Below are 22,287 nucleotides of genomic sequence, written 5' to 3' on the forward strand. Positions count from 1 at the left end.
CGGCACTGCATATACCTACCTACCTACCTGTTGTTCACTGTGCACCCACCTACGTACCTGAGCACACGCAGTGTCACTGTGCCTGTCCACTACCTGTCTGTCTGTGACAGGTGCACATTGTAATACCCAGTACTGCATATACCTACCTGGCTGCCTGCCCCAAGACAAGTCGCTCCCCACACAGCACCTCTGCCCCCAGGCCACTTGACTGCCTTCTCCGCCACCACCAACATGGTCCAGGACTCCAGGTGGATTCCTGAATCTTTTAGGCCACTGCTAGCAGCAGTCGCTATAATAATTTTTCTGGTGCGTGTACATGCCTGCCTAATTTTTCTGGCTGCACTGCGGCTGCAACAACAAAACAAAAGGCATGTACAAGTGCCCATTCCCCTTCGTGATCATTACCTTGCCGCGGTGAAGGGACTTGCGTATCACAATGAAGCAATGACCGCCGGCTATATGAGTGTCTCGGGGGGTGGCACACGCAAGATAATAAGGTTGTTGCTTCATTGTGGACAGACCAAATTTGAGCAGCTGGACAGTCACTGTTGTTCTATCATTGAGCTACCACAGCCCGGCGACCATATGGGCTTGAAACTGCCACGGCCTGCACTCTGGCCATGATGCGCACCAGTCCAGCACGGCCTTCACTACACAAACAGCTGTTTGCGGTGCATTACACAGTGAGTTTGGTGTGTCAGTGTGAAGCAGTACTCTAATTACACTCCCTGATTGATGTATACACATGCAAGATGTTTTAAAGCACTTTAGGCCTGCAAATTAGTATTCAAGGTGATTTCTGAAAAATTTGGAGCTCATTGCTAAAGATGAATGGGCAAAAATACCCGTGGAGACATGCAAAAAAAAGCTGGTCTGCAATTATAGGAAGCATTTGATTGCTGTAATCGCTAACAAAGGCTTTTCTATTGATTATTGAGAAGGGCATGAATAATTTTGGACTGGACACTTTTTGCTCAAAAGTAAATTAAAGCTGAGAAATGTTTTTTTTCCCCCACAATAATTCCTCTTGTACATTGTCTTATTATCTTTTGGGAGATACCTACATCATTTCCCATCAAAAAATTACTTGCTGGTTGAATAAATTGGATGCAAAAGTTTGGGCAACTTTGTTGATCATCACGATTTTCCTGTATAAATCGTTGGTTGTTACGATAAAAAAAGTAAATTAAATATATCATGTAGGAGACACACACAGTGATATTTGAGAAATGAAATGAAGTTTATTGGATTTACAGAAAGTGTGCAATAATTTACATAGTTACATAGTTATTTTGGTTGAAAAAAAGACATACGTCCATCGAGTTCAACCAGTACAAAGTACAACACCAGCCTGCTCCCTCACATATCCCTGTTGATCCAGAGGTAGGCGGAAAAAACCCTTACAAGGCATGGTCCAATTAGCCCCAAGAGGGAAAAATTCCTTCCCAACTCCAGATGGCAATCAGATAAAATCCCTGGATCAACATCATTAGGCATAACCTAGTAATTGTAGCCATGGATGTCTTTCAACGCAAGGAAAGCATCTAAGCCCCCTTTAAATGCAGGTATAGAGTTTGCCATAACGACTTCCTGTGGCAATGCATTCCACATCTTAATCACTCTTACTGTAAAGAACCCTTTCCTAAATAAATGGCTAAAACGTTTTTCCTCCATGCGCAGATCATGTCCTCTAGTCCTTTGAGAAGGCCTAGGGACAAAAAGCTCATCTGCCAAGCTATTATATTGCCCTCTGATGTAGTTATACATGTTAATTAGATCTCCTCTAAGGCGTCTTTTCTCTAGACTAAATAAACCCAGTTTATTTAACCTTTCTTGGTAAGTGAGACCTTCCATCCCACGTAGCAATTTTGTTGCTCGTCTCTGCACCTGCTCTAAAACTGCAATATCTTTTTTGTAATGTGGTGCCCAGAACTGAATTCCATATTCCAGATGTGGCCTTACTAGAGAGTTAAACAGGGGCAATATTATGCTAGCATCTCGAGTTTTTATTTCCCTTTTAATGCATCCCAAAATGTTGTTAGCTTTAGCTGCAGCGGCTTGGCATTGAGTACGATTATTTAACTTGTTGTCGATGAGTACTCCTAAGTCCTTCTCCAAGTTTGATGTCCCCAACTGTATCCCATTTATTTTGTATGGTGCTAGACCATTGGTACGACCAAAATGCATGACTTTACATTTTTCAACATTGAATTTCATCTGCCATGTATGTGCCCATATAGCCATCCTATCCAGATCCTGTTGCAATATGACACCATCTTCCTGAGAGTTGATGATTCTGCACAATTTTGTATCATCTGCAAAAATAGCAACATTGCTCACTACTGCATCTACTAGGTCATTAATAAATAAATTGAAGAGCACTGGACCCAGTACAGACCCCTGTGGGACCCCACTGCTAACAGTCTCCCATTTTGAGTACGATCCATTGACCACAACTCTTTGTTTTCTGTCCATTAGCCAGTTCCCTATCCATGCACAGAGACTCTTCCCCAGTCCTTGCATCCTCAACGTTTGCACCAGACTTTTGTGGGGAACAGTGTCAAAGGCCTTTGCAAAGTCCAAGTATATCACATCTACAGCATTCCCAATATCCATATTAGCATTCACTACCTCATAAAAGCTGAGCATGTTAGTCAAACAGGACCTGTCTTTAGTAAACCCATGTTGATGCTGAGAAATATGATTATTTTCTACTATGAAGTCATGTATAGTATCTCTTAGTAACCCCTCAAATAGTTTGCATACAACTGATGTTAAGCTTACAGGTCTATAATTTCCTGGATCTGATTTTTTGCCCTTCTTAAATAATGGGAAAACGTGGGCTGTACGCCAATCCACTGGGACTCTGCCAGTTGCAAGAGAGTCACAAAAGATAAGATAAAGGGGTTTAGCTATAACTGAACTTAATTCCCTTAGGACCTGAGGATGCATGCCATCCGGGCCAGGTGCCTTGTCTATTTTTTATTTATTTAGTCTTGCCTTCACTTCTTCCTGCGTTAAGTATTTAGTATTACAGTTAGAAGATTGAGACTCTTCTGCCTCTGTAATTTGCAACAGTGCTGTTTCCTTTGTGAAGACAGAAGCAAAGAAAGCATTTAATAATTCTGCCTTACCTTGGTCATCCACCATTGAGTTCCCACCCTCATCCTTTAGGAGTCCTATACAGTCAACCTTTATTTTTTTAGAGTTGATGTACTTGTAAAACTTTTTTGGGTTAGATTTGATATCCCTAGCAATTTGATTTTCAGCTTCGATCTTTGCCAGCCTAATTTCTTTTTTACAATTTTTATTGCACTCCTTATAATTGCTTAGTGCAGCCTCGGTCCCCTCCTGTCTTAGGACCTTATAGGCATTCCTTTTCCTCTTCATTTTATCCCTAACCTTTCTATTCATCCATAGAGGCCTTTTTTTTATTCCTAGACATTTTGGTTCCATATGGGATATACATACTACAATATTGATTGAGAATAAGTTTAAAAGCTTGCCATTTCCCTTCAGTGTCCTCACCTTGTAGCACATTATCCCAGTTCACCAAACTTAGTGCCTGCCTAATTTGATTGAACTTTGCTTTTCTAAAATTCATAGTTTTAGTGGTCCCGCTGTCACGTGGCCTAGCAGTCACAAGATCAAACGTTATGTTGTGATCACTATTTCCCAAATGTTCTTGAACCTGCACATTTGATACATTATCTGGTCTGTTAGAAATGATCAGATCCAGTAACGCATTCCCCCTAGTTGGTTCCGTTACCATTTGAGTCAAGTATTTGTCCTGTAGTGCTGCCAGAAATCTGCTGCTTTTACCAGAATGGGTAGCCTCAATACCCCAGTCAATGTCTGGAAAGTTGAAGTCGCCCATAACTATGACCTCATTTTTACTTGCAGCTTTTTCAATCTGCTGTAGTAATCGCAGTTCTGCAGCTTCATTAATATGAGGTGGTCTGTAGCATACCCCAATAAGCAATTGGCAACTTTTATTTCCACCATGAATATTTACGCAAACGGACTCCACATCTTCGCAATCTTCTTCCATCTCATCGTTGAGGACAGCTGTAAAAGAATTCTTAACAAAGAGACAAACCCCTCCACCTTTTTTCCCTGTTCTATCCCTGCTAAACACATTGTATCCTTTTAAATTAGCTATCCAGTCATGGCTTTCATCCATCCATGTCTCAGTTATTCCCACAATGTCATAGCCTTTGTCATTCAGAATGAACTCTAGTTCGTCTATTTTATTTGCAAGGCTCCGAGCATTGGTTACCATGCACTTTATATTTTTACCACCACATTTACCAATTTTGTTTACATGAAATGGGCTACTTGAAGTTTTACCAACCTCCTTAATCTTTATTCTGTCCCCAGCCCCCTCTCCACCCCCCATAATGTTAGGCTCCCACTGTCTTTTTACCTTCTCTTGTCTACATATTGAGACTTTATCCTCCCGCCTCCCCCCAGATCCTAGTTTAAAATCTCCTCCAACCGTTTAGCCATCTTCTCCCCCAATGCAGCTGCACCCTCCCCATTAAGGTGCAGCCCATCCCTGCTGTAGAACCTGTAGCCGACTGCAAACTCTGCCCAGTTCTCCAGGAACCCAAACCCTTCCCTCCTACACCAATTTCTCAGCCACTTATTTAACTCCCTAAGCTCCCTCTGTCTCTCAGATGTAGCACATGGCACTGGCAGTATTTCAGAAAATTGTTTAAATAAAATTAGGCAGGTGCATAAACTTGAACACTGTTGTCATTTTATTGATTCCAAAATCTTTAGAACTAATTATTGGAACTCAAATTGGCTTGGTAAGCTCAGTGACCCCTGACCTACATACACAGGTGAATCCAATTATGAGAAAGAGTATGTAAGAGGGTAAATTTTAAGTTTCCCTCCTCTTTAGAGATGGCCCGAACCTCCGATTTTCGGTTCTTTAACTTCCGCAAAAGGTTCGGTTCGCGTGAACTTTTGCGAACCGCAATAGACTTCAATGGGGAGGCGAACTTTGAAAACTAGAAACATTTATGCTGGCCACAAAACTAATGGAAAAGATGTTTCAAGGGGTGTAACACCTGGAGGGTGGCATGGATGAGTGGGATAGACGCCAAAATTCCCGGGGAAAAATCTGGATTTGACGCAAAGCAGTGTTTTAAGGGCAGAAATCACATTGAATGCTAAATTGCAGGCCTAAAGTGCTTTAAAACCTCTTGCATGTGTATACATCAATCAGGGAGTGTAATTAGAGTACTGCTTCACACTGACACACCAAACTCACTGTGTAACGCACCACAAACAGCTGTTTGCATAGTGACGGCCGTGCTGGACTAGTGCGCACCATGGTGAGAGTGCAGGCCGTGGCGGTGTTCAAGCCCATATGGTCGCCGGGCTGTGGTAGCTCAATGATAGAACAACAGTGACTGTCCAACTGATCAAATTTGGTCTATCCACAATGAAGCAACAACCTTATTATCTTTGGTGTGCCACCCCCCGAGACACTCATATAGCCGGCGGTTATTGCTTCATTTTGATACGCAAGCCCCTTCACCGCGGCAAGGTAATGATCACGAAGGGGAATGGGCACATGTACATGCCTTTTGTTTTGTTGTTGCAGCTGCACTGCAGCCAGAAAAATTAGGCATGCATGTACAAGCACCAGATAAATTAGTATAGCGGCCGCTGCTAGCAGTGGCCTTAAAAATTCAGGAATCCACCTGGAGTCCTGGACCCTGTTGGTGGTGGCGGAGAAGGCAATCGGCCTGCAGGCAGAGATGCTGTGTGTGGGGACTGACTTAGTAGCCCTCCGGGATCCATGCCTCATTCATTTGGCTAGTGCAGCACAATGGGTACTAAGGCCGTGGCACAGAGCTCCACACTCTTTTTTGCCTTTTATCTTTTTTTATCTTTTTCAGCCCACTGCAGCTTACCGCAGTTAGTTTATTTACTTAGGTTAGCGTTAGAGTTTTTTAGTTTCTAGTTTAGTTTTTAGTGTTCGCTATCCACCTACTTACTTCAGGAGTCCCCACTGACCTGGGGGACCTCCGGAGCGGCATCCGCACAGCCCGATCACAGAGACCTCCGGAGAGGCATCCGCTCAGCCTTGGGCACAGAGACTCGGCGGGACCCGGCTCCAGGATCCGGTTGCCAGGCCCACCTCAGCCGCCGGACGGACCTCCGGCCACCCGAGTGTGGGGAGCCGCCGGAGCTGCATCGGCACAGCCTGGCTCCTGCGGACCCGTCTTCACATCCCTGCCCGTCTTCACATCCTACCGCCGTACACATCCCTGGCCACCCACGGGGAAGGGCCTACAGAGCACGAAGAAGGGGAGCGCTGAACACCCAGCAGAGAGCGGCCCGCCTCCCGGGGCCTCCACCCTCCTGCTCCCGTTGCACAGCACGTGCGCCTGCTGAACGCCAGGCCCCCCAAGGCCTGCAAGGAAAGCACAGGACAGCTTATGCCCGGGACATAACAGGCAGCCATCCCGTGGCCACGAGTCCCCGCTGCGGAAGCCAGCATGGACTCCCACAACCTGCCAGCCATCCCTCGCTCACCGCTCTGAGGCTCCCATGTGGCCTCAGCAGGGAAGTGGCCCCTTTTGCGGCAGTGGACCCACAGAGCTGCAGCCAGCCAAGCCACCGTATCCTGGACCCCCAGACACCACAGCTGCGGCCGGAAAACAGAAGCACGCAGATCCACATGGCACCCGACCATCAGACTGCCTCCCGCCAAGGGTAAGAACCTTCGCCTCCTCCACTCTGCCTGTCTGCTGCCTGACCCTCATCTCTCTTGCCCCTCAACCTGCCTGCCTGCTTGACGACCCACAGCGGTCCTGCTTCTCTGCCCTACAACAACCAACTTGCCTTGCTGACCTGCAGCTCCTCTGCCCTCCAGTCTGCCGACCCACAGCAGTCCTGCTTATCCTGCTTATCGCACTACAACCCTCCTGCCTGTCTTCTCCGCTCTGCTTGCTGACCTGGCTGCTTGCTGTCCTACAGCGGCCCGGCTATCGGCCCGCCAAACCTGCGTGCACTCCTGCGGACCCACAGCGTTCCTTGCCGCCCCCCAATCCCATGCTTGCCAGGGACTATCTGGTGACTGCCAGCACGCACTGGAGCACCAATATGCCATGCCCCTCCACCCCAAGCTGGCGTTCCACCACCCCTAGCACCATTGGCCATGGCCTGCCCAAGCTGCCCCTAGCCACATGCACCACCTATACTTGGGAACAGCTACTAGGGTGGGAGCCACGGGGCCCCCCTCTTTCTGAGGCCAAGATCCTGACCGCCCTGGTCTGGGACCACATACAGCAAGTCCTAGACCCAGCCCTGAGACTCTGGCCAGGTAAGCGGCAGAGAGGATGCCGGGCAGGAGCCCGTGTGAGACTATGGAAGAAGGGCCTACGCTCAGCCATCCCCTCAGTCCTTCTGGCGAATGTACAATCCCTCCCCAACAAAATGGACGAACTACGCCTCCTCTGCGACAGGAGAGACCTTGGCTGTTACACTCCGGCCCTCTCCTTCACAGAAACATGGCTTCATGAGGTCATCCCCGATGATGCCCTCCTTCTCCCGGGTTTCAGTATCATCCGAGCAGATCGGGACCCTGCCCTCTCGGGGAAAAAAGAGGCGGCGGCATCTGCTTCTACATCAGCTCCTCATGGTGCCCCACCTTGACGATACTCGACAGGAAGTGTTCTCCGGACCTGGAACTACTTCTAATTAACTGCAGACCGCCATACTCACCACAGGAGTTTTCCCCTTATGTCTTTGCTGGAGTGTACATCCCCCCTGATGCCGACGTCAAATCTGCCCTACTGACCCTAAGCGAGACCATTTCGCAGTGGGAGACGTCCCTTCCGGACTCACTGTTCATCGTAGTGGGCGATTTCAACAGAGCCAACCTGCGCCAGGAGATGCCACACTATCACCAGCATGTAGCTTGCCCCACCAGGGGTCTGAACACCCTAGACCACTGCTACACGGCACTGAAGGATGCATACAAAGCGGCTCCATGGGCAGCCCTGGGTTCCTCTGATCACTGCCTCATCCACCTTATCCCTACCTACAGGAGGCGCCTAGAAGCAGCTAAACCGATCATCAAGTCTACTAAGGTGTGGTCAAATGAGGCCAAACTGAAACTTCAGGCCTGCTTTGAATGCACTGACTGGAGGTCCCTGGAAGCATCAGATCTGGATGAATGGGCAGATACCGTCGCCTCATACATCCATTTCTGCGAGGACTCGTGTGTACCAACGAAATCCTTCAAGGTGTACCCGAACAACAAGCCATGGTTCACCAACAAGCTACGGCAACTGCGGAGGCGGAAGGAGGCTGCACACAAGTCCGGCAACCAGGAGGACTACCAAAAAAGAGTATGCAGAGAAAATGAAACTTAACCTGCGCTCAAACGACTCACGGGCGGTATGGAAGGGGCTGAAGGCCGCCACAAACTACAAGCCCCAACCCCAGCATGCAACACCCAGTCCGATACTAGCAGAAGAACTCAGCAGTTTCTACCGCAGGTTCGAGAATCAGGAAGAACCGGAGGAGAACCAGGTACCGGCTACCGGCTTGCCATGCACTGCGGGCAATGCCGTGAGACTGCCCTCTCCCACGGTGGTGAGTGAAGCAGAGGTCCTGAGCCTCCTATCAACCATAAATGCCAGGAAAGCCCCCGGCCCAGACGGCGTATTTCCAGCATGCCTGAAAACCTGCTGTAGGCAACTTGCTCCCATCCTCTACGCTATCTTCACCAACTTACATAGTTACATAGTGTAGTTACATAGTAATTTTGGTTGAAAAAAAGACATACGTCCATCGAGTTCAACCAGTACAAAGTACAACTCCAGCCTGCTCCCTCACATATCCCTGTTGATCCAGAGGAAGGCGAAAAAAACCCTACAAGGCATGGTCCAATTAGCCCCAAAAGGGAAAAATTCCTTCCCGACTCCAGATGGCAATCAGATAAAATCCCTGGATCAACACCACTGGGCATTACCTAGTAATTGTAGCCATGGATGTCTTTCAATGCAAGGAAAGCATCTAAGCCCCCTTTAAATGCAGGTATAGAGTTTGCCATAACGACTTCCTGTGGCAATGCATTCCACATCTTAATCACTCTTACTGTAAAGAACCCTTTCCTAAATAAATGACTAAAACGTTTTTCCTCCATGCGCAGATCATGTCCTCTAGTCCTTTGAGAAGGCCTAGGGACAAAAAGCTTATCCGCCAAGCTATTATATTGCCCTCTGATGTATTTATACATGTTAATTAGATCCCCTCTAAGGCGTCTTTGCTCTAGACTAAATAAACCCAGTTTATCTAACTTTTCTTGATAAGTGAGACCTTCCATCCCACGTATCAATTTTGTTGCTCATCTCTGCACCTGCTCTAAAACTGCAATATCTTTTTTGTAATGTGGTGCCCAGAACTGAATTCCATATTCCAGATGTGGCCTTACTAGAGAGTTAAACAGGGGCAATATTATGCTAGCATCTCAAGTTTTTATTTCCCTTTTAATGCATCCCAAAATGTTGTTAGCTTTAGCTGCAGCGGCTTGGCATTGAGTACGATTATTTAACTTGTTGTCGATGAGTACTCCTAAGTCCTTCTCCAAGTTTGATGTCCCCAACTGTATCCCATTTATTTTGTATGGTGCTAGACCATTGGTACGACCAAAATGCATGACTTTACATTTGTCAACATTGAATTTCATCTGCCATGTATGTGCCAATATAGCCATACTATCCAGATCCTGTTGCAATATGACACTATCTTCCTGAGAGTTGATGATTCTGCACCATTTTGTATCATCTGCAAAAATAGCAACATTGCTCACTACTGCATCTACTAGGTCATTAATAAATAAATTGAAGAGCACTGGACCCAGTACAGACCCCTGTGGGACCCCACTGCTAACAGTCTCCCATTTTGAGTACAATCCATTGACCACAACTCTTTGTTTTCTGTCAATTAGCCAGTTCCCTATCCATGCACACAGACTCTTCCCCAGTCCTTGCATCCTCAACTTTTGCACCAGACTTTTGTGGGTAACAGTGTCGAAGCATTCCCAATATCCATATTAGCATTCACTACCTCATAAAAGCTGAGCATGTTAGTCAAACAGGACCTGTCTTTAGTAAACCCATGTTGATGCTGAGAAATAAGATTATTTTCTACTATGAAGTCATGAGAAATAAGATTATTTTCTACTATGAAGCCAAGTCCTTGGGGGATGGCAAGGTCCCGGCGTGCTTCAAGAAGTCTACCATCATACCTGTGCCTAGGAAACAAGGGTTCACCGAACTGAACAACTTTAGGCCCGTGGCCCTGACATCCGTCATCATGAAAACCATGGAGCGCGCAGTCCTGGCCCACCTCAAGCTCTCCACTTCGCCACTCCTAGACCCCTTCCAGTTTGCATACAGAGCAAACAGGTCCACTGATGATGCGATCAATATCTGCCTAGAGCTCATCAACGACCACCTTGATAGGCCAGACACTTACGCTAGAATACTACTTCTGGACTTCAGCTCGGCCTTTAACACCATCTGTCCACGCATTCTCCAACGGGTCCTAGCTGCACTTGGAGTCCACCCAAGTCTACAACTCTGGATCACAGACTTTCTTACCAACAGGTCCCAAGTCGTCAGACTGGGTGATATCCACTCACAAGCTGCGACCACGAACACAGGAGCTCCTCAAGGCTGCGTACTGTCACCACTGCTGTTCTCCCTCTACACGAACAACTGCAGGTCCGAGGCAGACTCTGTCAAGGTTATCAAGTTTGCTGATGATACCACCAACGTTGGCCTTGTCACCAAGGATGATGTTCAGGAGTACCGTCAGCAGGTGGAGAGAATTTGCAATTGGAGCAAGGAGAACAGGCTGGTGCTTAACACCGCAAAGACTGTGGAGTTAATCATTGACTTCAGGAAGGCTGCTCCCACCCCACCCCCAATTTACATTGGTGGCAAGGAGGTAACCAGAGTGCCCTGCACCCGGCTTCTAGGTACTACCATCTCCAGTGGCCTCAGCTGGAAGCCCAACATCACTGCCACCCAACGTAAAGCCCAACAGAGACTCTTCTTCCTCCGCCAGCTGAGAAAGTTCGGCATGACTCAAGAAATTCTAACCAACTTTTACTCTGCCACCATTGAGTCGATTCTCTGCTCTTCCATCCTGGTGTGGTATGCTGGCGCCACTGTCAATGATAGGGACAAACTACAGAGGGTCATCAGGTCAGCAGAGAGGATCATTGGGTGCCCCCTCCCCTCACTTGCCCTACTACACAGCAAAAGACTAAAAACCAGGGCATTGAGGATTGCAAATGACTCCTCACACCCTGGCCACCGCTACTTCAGCACTCTGCCCTTGGGACGGAGGCTACGAGCCATCTCCACTAAAACCACGAGACATAGGAACTCGTTCTTACCCTCGGCAGTCAACCTCCTAAACTCCCTCCAAATTCTACCATCAAAGAAAGACTGACTATCGACATCGTAGGGACACATGGATTGTGATGTGTTTTTTTTACAATGTAGTGTTAATCTGATATCTGCTGTGCTCTCTCTCTCTCTCTCCTTCTCTTTCCTTCTTTCACCTTCTATGCACTCCTCCTGAGCCATTGTATTGTGCCAAAAACAATTCCGGGCATGTCCCCTCATGCTTGGCGAAATAAATGATTCTGATTCTGATTCTACTGAACACTTTTGTGACTTAGGCGACTTCTCTTCTCAGTGACAATGCTTCCAGCTGCGATGAAGATCCTTTCTGACAGGACACTTGAGTCAGGGCAAGACAGAAGTTGGATGGCAAATTGGGACAGCTCCGGCCACAGGTCAAGCCTGCGCACCCAGTAGTCCAAGGGTTCATCGCTGCTCACAGTGTCTACATCCACACTTAAGGCCAGGTACTCGGCTACCTGCCGGTCCAGGCATTGGTGGAGGGTGGATCCGGAAGTGCTAAGGCGAGGCGTCCTGTCCTTGCCTGCATGGACGTGGGAGAAGGATTACTGGCAGTGGTACCTTTATTGCGTTGTGCTGTGACCCTTATACGCATTGTAAAGCATACTTGCCAGCTTGTTCTGTATGTGCTGCATCTTTTCTGCCTTCAGGTGACTTCGAAACATGTAACTTTGTGCCTATACCGAGGGTCCAGTAGCGTGGCCACCCAGTACAGCTCATTCCCCTTGAGTTTTTTTATACGGGGGTCCCTCAACAGGCTGGACAGCATGAAAGACGCCATCTGCACAAAGTTGGATCCAGACGTTCTCTCCATCTCCTTTTGCTCTTCCTCAGTGACGTCAGGTAAGTCCTCCTCCTCCCCCCAGCCACGAACAATATCACGGGAACGTCGAGCAGCACAAGCCCCCTGCGACACTTGCTGCGGTTGTTCTTCTGCCGCTGCCTCCTCCTCCAAAGAAACACCTTCCTCATCATCTGAGTCTGACTCCTCTTCCCCACACGACTCTTCCTCTTCCTCCCACCTCTGTGCTGCCGCAGGTGTTGAGGAAATATCTGATTCTGATGAAAATTGATCCCACAACTGTTCCTGCCCTAACTGTTCCTCTTCACGCTCCTCCACAGCTTGATCCACCACTCTACGCACGGCACGCTCCAGGAAGTAAGCGTACGGTATCAAGTCGCTGATGGTGCCTTCACTGCGACTCACCAGGTTGGTCACCTCCTCAAACGGCCGCATGAGTCTGCATGCATTTTACATCAGTGTCCAGTTGTTGGGCCACAACATCCCCATCTCCCCAGATTGTGTCCTTTTACTGTAATTGTACAGGTACTGGGTGACGGCTTTCTCCTGTTCTAGCAGGCGAGAGAACATGACCGGGGTCGAATTCCAGCGAGTCGGGCTATCACATATCAAGCGTCTCACCGGCAGGTTGTTTCTCCGCTGAATGTTCGCAAAGCGTGCCATGGCCGTGTAAGACCACCTGAAATGTCCACACAACTTCCTGGCCTGCTTCAAGATGTCCTCTAAGCCTGGGTACTTTGACATAAATCTTTGAATGACTAGATTCAGCACATGTGCCATGCAAGGTACATGTGTCAGCTTTCCCAAATTCAAAGAGGAAAGGAAAATACTGCCATTGTCACACACCACGTTGCCGATATCCAGCTGGTGCGGGGTCAGCCACTGATCCACCTGTTTGTTAAGAGCAGCCAGGAAAGCTGGTCCAGTGTGACTCTCCGCTTTGAGGCAAGACATATCTAAGATGGCGTAACATCGTCGTACCTGGCATGCAGCATAGGCCCTGGGGAGATGGGGCTGTGTAGCTGGAGAGGAGATTGCAGCACCAGTAGAGTTGAACTGCCACTCAGCCAAGGAGGAGGAGGAGGACAACAGCGAAGAGGATGTAGCAGGAGGAGAGGAGGTGGCAGGAAGCCTGCCTGCAAGCTGTGGAGGTGTCACAAGTTAGTCCGCTGCACAGCCATGTACTCCCTGCTTGCCATCGGTCACCAGGTTGACCCAATGGGCTGTGTAAGTTATTTACCTGCCCTGACCGTGCTTGGCAGACCAGGCATCCGTGGTCAGGTGGACCCTTGACCCAACACTGTGTGCCAGAGATGACACCACTTGCCTCTCAACTTCACAGTACAGTTTGGGTATAGCCTTTTTAGAGAAATAATTGCGGCCTGGTATCTTCCACTGCGGTGTCCCAATGGCCACAAATTTACGGAAGGCCTCAGAGTCCACCAGCTTGTATGGTAACAGCTGGTGAGCTAACAGTTCCGTTACGACAGCTGTCAGACGCCGGGCAAGGGGGTGACTGGCAGAAATTGGCTTCTTCCGCTCAAAGTTTTCCTTCACGGACACCTGGCTGCTGTGGGCAGAGGAGCAGGAACCGCTAAAGGGCAGAGGCGGAGTGGAGGATGGTGGCTGTGAAGGTGCAAGGGAGAAAGCGGCTGCACCTGAAGGAGGAAGAGGAGAAGGAGGGTGGCTTTTCTTTTGTGTGCTGCTTTTGCTCAGGTGCTCAGAGGCAGAGAGAACAGATGGCATTGCTCCGATCTGAGACAGACACATTAAAAAATGTCCAAACCGCTGAGCCCCCCTGGGGTGATGGCACTATGGTGGCATCAGCAGTTGACGTTGAAGGGCATGTTGGCTGGCTGTCCATAGGTGGCAATACATGGCACCGTACACTACCACCAGCTGTTTCTGACGACGAGCTCCCCCTGCTTCTTTCAGCAACTCGTCTCCTCCTACTCCTCTCTGACTCCCCTCTAAACTGTCGCCCTGTTCATCTCCTCTATTGGGAACATAAGTGGAATCCGGATCATCGTCATCATCATAATCATCCTGCCCAGCTTTGCTTGCCTCAGACACCTCATAAACTGCACCAACAGCAGGTACTTCATCATCTTCACACGCAACATCCATAGTGTCTCCGCCTAACTCAAACATATGAGGTGGTGTAACTTGCTTAGCGCCTTCATCTGGTTGTAAAAATAATGCCTGTGAATCAGTTAATTCCCCACCAATTAACTCCTACGAATTGTCAAATGCAACGGATGTGGTGCTTGTAGTAGCGCTGGTGGCTGCGGAAGATGAGGTGTTCTGTGTTAAATAGTCAACCACATCCTGACAATCTTGGGAGTCGAGGGGACGTGCCATCTTCTGAGCACTGTACTTTGGGCCAGGGCCGCATTAAATAACATCAACACGACCTTGCACAGACCTGCCGGGTGGCCTTCCTCTGGGTCTGTTTCTACCTCTGCCTGTTTTGTCCGTTGTGTCCATATCGGGGGGGATGAAGTGAAAGGTATGCACTGACTTGACTAATACAATGTGCAGTCACACAGGTGCAGTTAACAGGTATGCACGGAGTGGTATATCACACTGCGTGCATTCACATAGGTAGGTGGGTACATTGAACACATAAGGTATGTATATGCAGTTATGAGGTGGGTGCACTGAACACAACAGGTAGGTGTATGCAGTGATGGGTATTACAATGTGCACCTGTCACACACAGACAGGTAGCAGACAGGCACAGTGACACTGCGTGCGCTCAACTCACATAGATAGGTGGGTGCACTGAAGTGAACAACAGGTAGGTATGTATATGCAGTGATGGGTATTACAATGTGCACCTGTCACACACAGATAGGTAGCGGACAGGCACAGTGACACTGCGTGTGCTGACGTAGGTAAGTGGGTGTACTGTGAACAGGTAGGTAGGTATATGCAGTACTGGGTATTACAATGTGCACCTGTCACACACAGACAGGTAGCGGACAGGCACAGTGACACTGCGTGCGTTCAACTCGCGTAGGTAGGTGGATGCACTGTGAACAACAGGTAGGTAGGTATATGCAGTACTGGGTATTACAATGTACACCTGTCACACACAGACAGGTAGCGGACAGGCACAGTGACACTGTGTGCGCTCAGCTCACGTAGGTGGGTGCACTGTGAACAGGTAGGTATATGCAGTGGGTATTACAATGTGCACCTGGCACACACACAGGTAGTCACTGAATGTGCTGGGCCTGGCAGTGGCACACACACAGTATGAATTATCAAGGCGGTCTATGCAACACAAGTGTCAGTGGGACACACAGAAAAAAAAATAGATCACAAGAACAAGATTAGCTTCAAAAGAGCTGTTGTGAGGTGCTATTTTAGCAATAAGAATGAGCAAGGAGCAAGCTAACAAGCCTACAAGAGCCTAACTAATCTTTCCCTATGAGAGTCTGCAGCAGCAGCAGCTGTCCCTTCTCTATTTATTGCAGGCACACAAGTCAGTAAAATGGCCGGCCTGCCTTATATAAGGGGGGGGGGAGTGGCTCCAGGAGGGAGTGTAGCCTGATTGGCTACAATGTGCCTGCTGACTGTGATGTAGAGGGTCAAAGTTGACCCTAATGGTGCACTATGGGGGCGAACCGAACTTCCGGAAAAGTTTGCGGTTCTCTGCGATCGCGAACCCCGGAAGTTCGCCGGGAACCGTTCGCCGGCGAACCGTTCGGGCCATGTCTAATATTCATTCAATGATTATTACTATTGTGCATAGAATGGTTGGTAATACACTACATAAAATTAGATATTTATTTCTTAATCATATAGTAAAAATGGTTGTCTGGGGGCATGGCTTGTGATGGTATGGCAGTGGGACAAACTAATTTGCATACAGCATGCACAGTGGCTGCTGGCATGGATACACTTCTATGTCACTGACACGTTGGGCCATTTCTATAGTTGTGAGCTGTTGAGTTTGCAGTTCCCCATCAGGTCCGTTGCCTAGTGCTGTGTTGTGATTGTTTAGCTTTTTTAAATTGATTGTTATAGCAATGTTTTAATCACATAAATTGGAGGTGCTCCTCCCTGTATTAGTCACTTGGCTAAACAGCTTGAAAACGGGTGGTTAGCCCGAAACAGTGAACTGTCGCTGACTTTCCTTGATTGACATGTAGTCCATGGGTGTAACAATCACACCTGCGACCCCTGCCCTCTCCCCATTCGCAAGTGCAGCCAATCAGCAAATAACCCTCCTCATTTGCTCACAAAAAAAAAAAATCCCTACCACCTCCTACTGCCATGTAGAGTAGCGAGTAGTGGATGTAATTTTTTCCTGCTTCCAGCAGAAAACTCTGCGCTGTCATTCGCTGACACCTGCTCACGTGATCCGCAATTAATTATTCATTGGCTGCACTGGGGAGGGGGGGGGGGGGGTAGGCGGGGTAAGACTGCCCCATGCTATCATTTTTTCAGGGGGACCTTATTAACTCTAGTTACGCCCCTGATGCAATCCTTTGTAATCTTTTTCAATAAAGAGAAGAGTTTAATTATGGTGGTGCCAGCCTCTATGCAGCATTTTTTTTACTATCTTGATCTCATGGTGTGGAGGTCATGGGCTTGGGTTCACAAATATCTCCTCATTTGAGTGCAACACCATTGCCATAGTTTGCATATAGATTGCACGATTGGCAGTATGAGCACCAAGGGAGACGGTGATACCGGTAATGTTCTGGATACTTTTTTCTTACACCAAGAAACCGGTGGATTCCATCTTTGCCATCTCTAAAGGCCGAGCCATTTTCTTGCAGGAACCCGATGCCAAGCCTTTGAAACATTACTATTGATCAGTAGCTAATTCTGATAGTAGAATATCAGCAATTTTTACCAATATTTTACTATTGCCTAACATAACCCTCTTCTAACATGACCACTAACTGACCCATTTCGGTATTTAACACTAAACCTAACCCTTTTCTAACTGTAGCCCTCCCCTTACTCTATCTGCGATCTAAGCTGACAGTACACTTACACTCACTGAAAGCTGCCTTCATTTTCTCTTATAATGTTCTCCTATGCATACAATATATAATATTTTTTTCAAAACACTCCACTAGAGCTGACTTATTTGTTTTTCTTTTCTTTACAGTTAATGACATCTCAAATGAGTTGGTTCGTCACTTCTTAATTGAATGTGTTCAGAAAGGTGTTCGATTAAAAGGATGTCCAAATGAACCATATTTTGGTAAATGTTGTTTTGGGGTTTTTTAATTCATATGATTACACAATATTTACAGATTTGAATTGCTATAGTAATGAATGAGCCACCCTATTTAGAAGGAGCACAAAAAACTCAAATAGGACAGTTTTTTCATAATGTCCTAAAAAACAATGTACAGTACATATACATATATATATATATATATATATATATATATATATATATATATATATATATATATATATATATAGTGGGTTGCAAAAGTATTCAGCCCCCTTGAAGTTTTCCACATTTTGTCATATTACTGCCACAAACATGAATCAATTTTATTGGAATTCCACATGAAAGACCAATACAAAGTGGTGTACACGTGAGTAGTAAAACGAAAATCATACATGATTCCAAACATTTTTTACAAATAAATAACTGCAAAGTGGTGTGTGCATAATTATTCGGCCCCTTTGATCTGAGTGCAGTCAGTTGCCTATAGACATTGCCTGATGAGTGCTAATGACTAAATAGAGTGCACCTGTGTGTAATCTAATGTCAGTACAAATACAGCTGCTCTGTGAGGGCCTCAGAGGTTGTCTAAGAGAATATTGGGAGCAACAACACCGTGAAGTCCAAAGAACACACCAGACAGATCAGGGATAAAGTTATTGAGACATTTAAAGCAGGCTTAGGCTACAAAAAGATTTCCAAAGCCTTGAACATCCCACGGAGCACTGTTCAAGCGATCATTCAGAAATGGAAGGCGTATGGCACAACTGTAAACCTACCAAGACAAGGCCGTCCACCTAAACTCACAGGCCGAACAAGGAGAGCGCTGATCAGAAATGCAGTCAAGAGGCCCATGGTGACTCTGGACGAGCTGCAGAGATCTACAGCTCAGGTGGGAGACTCTGTCCATTGGACAACTATTAGTCATGCACTGTACAATGTTGGCCTTTATGGAAGAGTTGCAAGAAGAAAGGCATTGTTAACAGAAAGCATAGAAGTCCCGATTGCAGTTTGCCACTAGCCATGTGGGGGACACAGCAAACATGTGGAAGAAGGTGCTCTGGTCAGATGAGACCAAAATGGAACTTTTTGGCCAAAATGCAAAACACTATGTGTGGCGGAAAACTAACACTGCACATCACTCTGAACACACCATCCCCACTGTCAAATATGGTGGTGGCAGCATCATGCTCTGGGGGTGCTTCTCTTCAGCAAAGACACGGAAGCTGGTCAGAGTTGATGGGAAGATGGATGGAGCCAAATACAGGACAAACTTGGAAGAAAACCTCTTGGAGTCTGCAAAAGACTTGAGACTGGGGCGGAGGTTCACCTTCCAGCAGGACAATGACCCTAAAAATAAAGCCAGGGCAACAATGGAATGGTTTAAAACAAAACATATCTATGTGTTAGAATGGCCCAGTCAAAGTCCAGATCTAAATCCAATCGAGAATCTGTGGCAAGATCTGAAAACTGCTGTTCACAAATGCTGTCCATCTAATCTGACTGAGCTGGAGCAGTTTTGCAAAGAAGAATGGGCAAGGCTTTCAGTCTCTAGATGTGCAAAGCTGGTAGAGACATACTCTAAAAGACTGGCAGCTGTAATTGCAGCAAAAGGTGGTTCTACAAAGTATTGACTCAGGGGGCCGAATAATTACGCACACCCCACTTTGCAGGTATTGATTTGTAAAAAATGTTTGGAATGATGTATGATTTTCGATCCACTTCTCACGTGTACACCACTTTGTATTGGTCTTTCACGTGGAATTCCAATAAAATTGATGCATGTTTGTGGCAGTAATGTTACAAAATGTGGAAAACTTCAAGGGGGCTGAATACTTTTGCAACCCACTGTATATATATATATATATATATATATATATATATATATATATATATATATATATATATATATATATATTTATATATATTTATAAAATAATCCAGAAAGTATTCACAGCGCATTACTTTTATGTTACAGCCTTATTTCGAAATTGATTAAATTATTATTTTTTTCATTTTTGATTTAAATTCATTATTTTCAGAATTCTACACATGAAACGTGAAAAAAGGTTTTGGAATATGTATTAAAAACTAAGCACACAGGCAAGATATCAAAGGAGTGGCTTCAGGTCAACTCCCAACTGTGAATGTGCTTGAGTGGCCCAGCCAGAGCACAGACTTGAATCCGATTAAACATCTCTGTAGAGATCTTAAAATGGCTCTGCACTGATGCTTCCTATCCAACCTAATGGAGCATGAGAGGTTCTGCAGAGAGGAATGGGCAAAACTGGCCAAGGATAGGTGTGCCAAGCTTGTGGTATCATATTCAAAAAGACGTGAGGCTATAATTGCTGCCAAAGGTGCCATTATGCCATTACGTTGTTATTATGGGGTGTTGTGTGTAGAATTCTGAGGAAAAAAATGAATTTAATCCATTTTGGAATGAGGCTGTAACATGACAAAATGTGGAAAAATGATGCACTGTGAATACTTTCCGGATGCACTGTACAGTGGTGTGAAAAACTATTTGCCCTCTTCCTGATTTCTTATTCTTTTGCATGTTTGTCACACTTAAATGTTTCTGCTCATCAAAAACCGTTAACTATTAGTCAAAGATAACACAATTGAACACAAAATGCAGTTTTAAATGATGGTTTTTATTATTTAGTGAGAAAAAAAACTCAAAACCTACATGGCCCTGTGTGAAAAAGAAATTGCCCCCTGAACCTAATAACTGGTTGGGCCACCCTTAGCAGCAATAACTGCAATCAAGCGTTTGCGATAACTTGCAACGAGTCTTTTACAGCGCTCTGGAGGAATTTTGGCCCACTCATCTTTGCAGAATTGTTGTAATTCAGCTTTATTTGAGGGTTTTCTAGCATGAACCGCCTTTTTAAGGTCATGCCACAACATCTCAATAGGATTCAGGTCAGGACTTTGACTAGGCCACTCCAAAGTCTTCATTTTGTTTTTCTTCAGCCATTCAGAGGTGGATTTGCTGGTGTGTTTTTGGTCATTGTCCTGCTGCAGCACCGAAGATCGCTTCAGCTTGAGTTGACGAACAGATGGCCGGACATTCTCCTTCAGGATTTTTTGGTAGACAGTAGAATTCATGGTTCCATCTATCACAGCAAGCCTTCCAGGTCCTGAAGCAGCAAAACAACCCCAGACCATCACACTACCGCCACCATATTTTACTGTTGGTATGATGTTCTTTTGCTGAAATGCTGTGTTCCTTCCACGCCAGATGTAACGGGACATGCACCTTCCAAAAAGTTCAACTTTTGTCTCGTCAGTCCACAAGGTATTTTCCCAAAAGTCTTGGCAATCATTGAGATGTTTTTTTTAGCAAAATTGAGACGAGCCTTAATGTTCTTTTTGCTTAAAAGTGGTTTGCGCCTTGGATATCTGCCATGCAGGCTGTTTTTTCCCAGTCTCTTTCTTATGGTGGAGTCGTGAACACTGACCCTAATTGAGGCAAGTGAGGCCTGCAGTTCTTTAGATGTTGTCCTGGGGTCTTTTGTGACCTCTCAGATGAGTTTTCTCTGCGCTCTTGGGGTAATTTTGGTCAGCCGGCCACTCCTGGGAAGGTTCATCACTGTTCCATGTTTTTGCCATTTGTGGATAATGGCTCTCACTGTGGCTCACTGGAGTCCCAAAGCTTTAGAAATGGCTTTATAACCTTTACCAGACTGATAGATCTCAATTACAGTACTTTTGTTCTCATTTGTTCCTGAATTTCTTTGGATCTTGGCATGATGTCTAGCTTTTGAGGTGCTTTTGGTCTACTTCTCTGTGTCAGATAGCTCCTATTTAAGTGATTTCTTGATTGAAACAGGTGTGGCAGTAATCAGACCTGGGGGTGACTACAGAAATTGAACTCAGGTGTGATAAACCACAGTTAAGTTATTTTTTAACAAGGGGGGCATTTTCTTTTTCACACAGGGCCATGTAGATTTGGAGTTTTTTTTTCTCACTAAATAATAAAAACCATCATTTAAAACGGCATTTTGTGTTCAATTATGTTATCTTTGACTAATAGTTAACGGTTTTTGATGAGCAGAAACGTTTAAGTGTGACAAACATGCAAAAGAATAAGAAATCAGGACGGGGGCAAATAGTTTTTCACACCACTGTATATACAGTATATATCGGTGCTACTGGACATAAAACCCAGAAAATGTATTGGGCTAATTCTCCCATTTATCACAAAACATAATAATTTCGGTCACCCTTTATGGTGATGAGATTTGATTTTAACCGCTTGCCGCCCGCGTCACGCCAGCAGGCGTGGCCGCGGCGGCAGCCCCAGGACCAGCTAACGCCAATTGGCGTAAAGTCCTGGGGCAGCAGTTTATGGGAGATCGCGCGCACGATGCGCGCGCATCTCCCGCTTGGTGGGCAGAGCCGAGCTCCGCCTTCAGTCTCCGAGCGGCGATTGCCGCTCGGGAGACTGTTACACGGCGAAACCGCCGTGTATTTACATGTGCAGCGCTGCGATCAGCAGCAGCGCTGCACTGGGGACAGCCGTGTGACACGGCTGTCCCCATGGGGGACAAGAGAGCGATCGTCTCTCATAGGCAGAAGCCTATGACAGCCGATCGCCGTGATTGGCCGGCTGGGGGGAGGGAGGGGATTTAGAAAAAAAAAAAAAAAGAAAATGTCCAAAAATATTTTAATAAAAAACAAACAAATATTTATATAAAAAAAATAAACACAGGGGGGGCGATCAGACCTCTGTTGGTGGGGAGAAAAGGGGGGGGGAGATCATTTGTGTGCAGAGGTATACGGCCCTGCAGCTTGGCCTTAAAGCT

General features: G+C 46.4%; 1 protein-coding gene across 6 annotated transcripts in view; it reads left to right on the forward strand.

Annotated features, from left to right (window-relative positions):
- Nucleotides 1-22,287, forward strand: part of LOC137518508 (tensin-3-like) — an 841,402-nt gene that overhangs the window by 605,648 nt on the left and 213,467 nt on the right. For 4 of the 6 annotated variants that reach the window (XM_068236462.1, XM_068236463.1, XM_068236467.1 and 1 more), the window contains one exon: nucleotides 17,402-17,497. The exons of the other annotated variants lie outside the window; for them this stretch is intronic. In XM_068236462.1, coding sequence (XP_068092563.1) covers nucleotides 17,402-17,497 — 96 coding nt within the window. The remainder of the gene's footprint in view (nucleotides 1-17,401; nucleotides 17,498-22,287) is intronic. 6 annotated transcript variants of the gene reach the window in all.

The sequence above is a fragment of the Hyperolius riggenbachi genome, chromosome 5, assembly GCF_040937935.1.
Source record: "Hyperolius riggenbachi isolate aHypRig1 chromosome 5, aHypRig1.pri, whole genome shotgun sequence".
In the NCBI taxonomy this organism is placed as follows: domain Eukaryota; kingdom Metazoa; phylum Chordata; class Amphibia; order Anura; family Hyperoliidae; genus Hyperolius; species Hyperolius riggenbachi.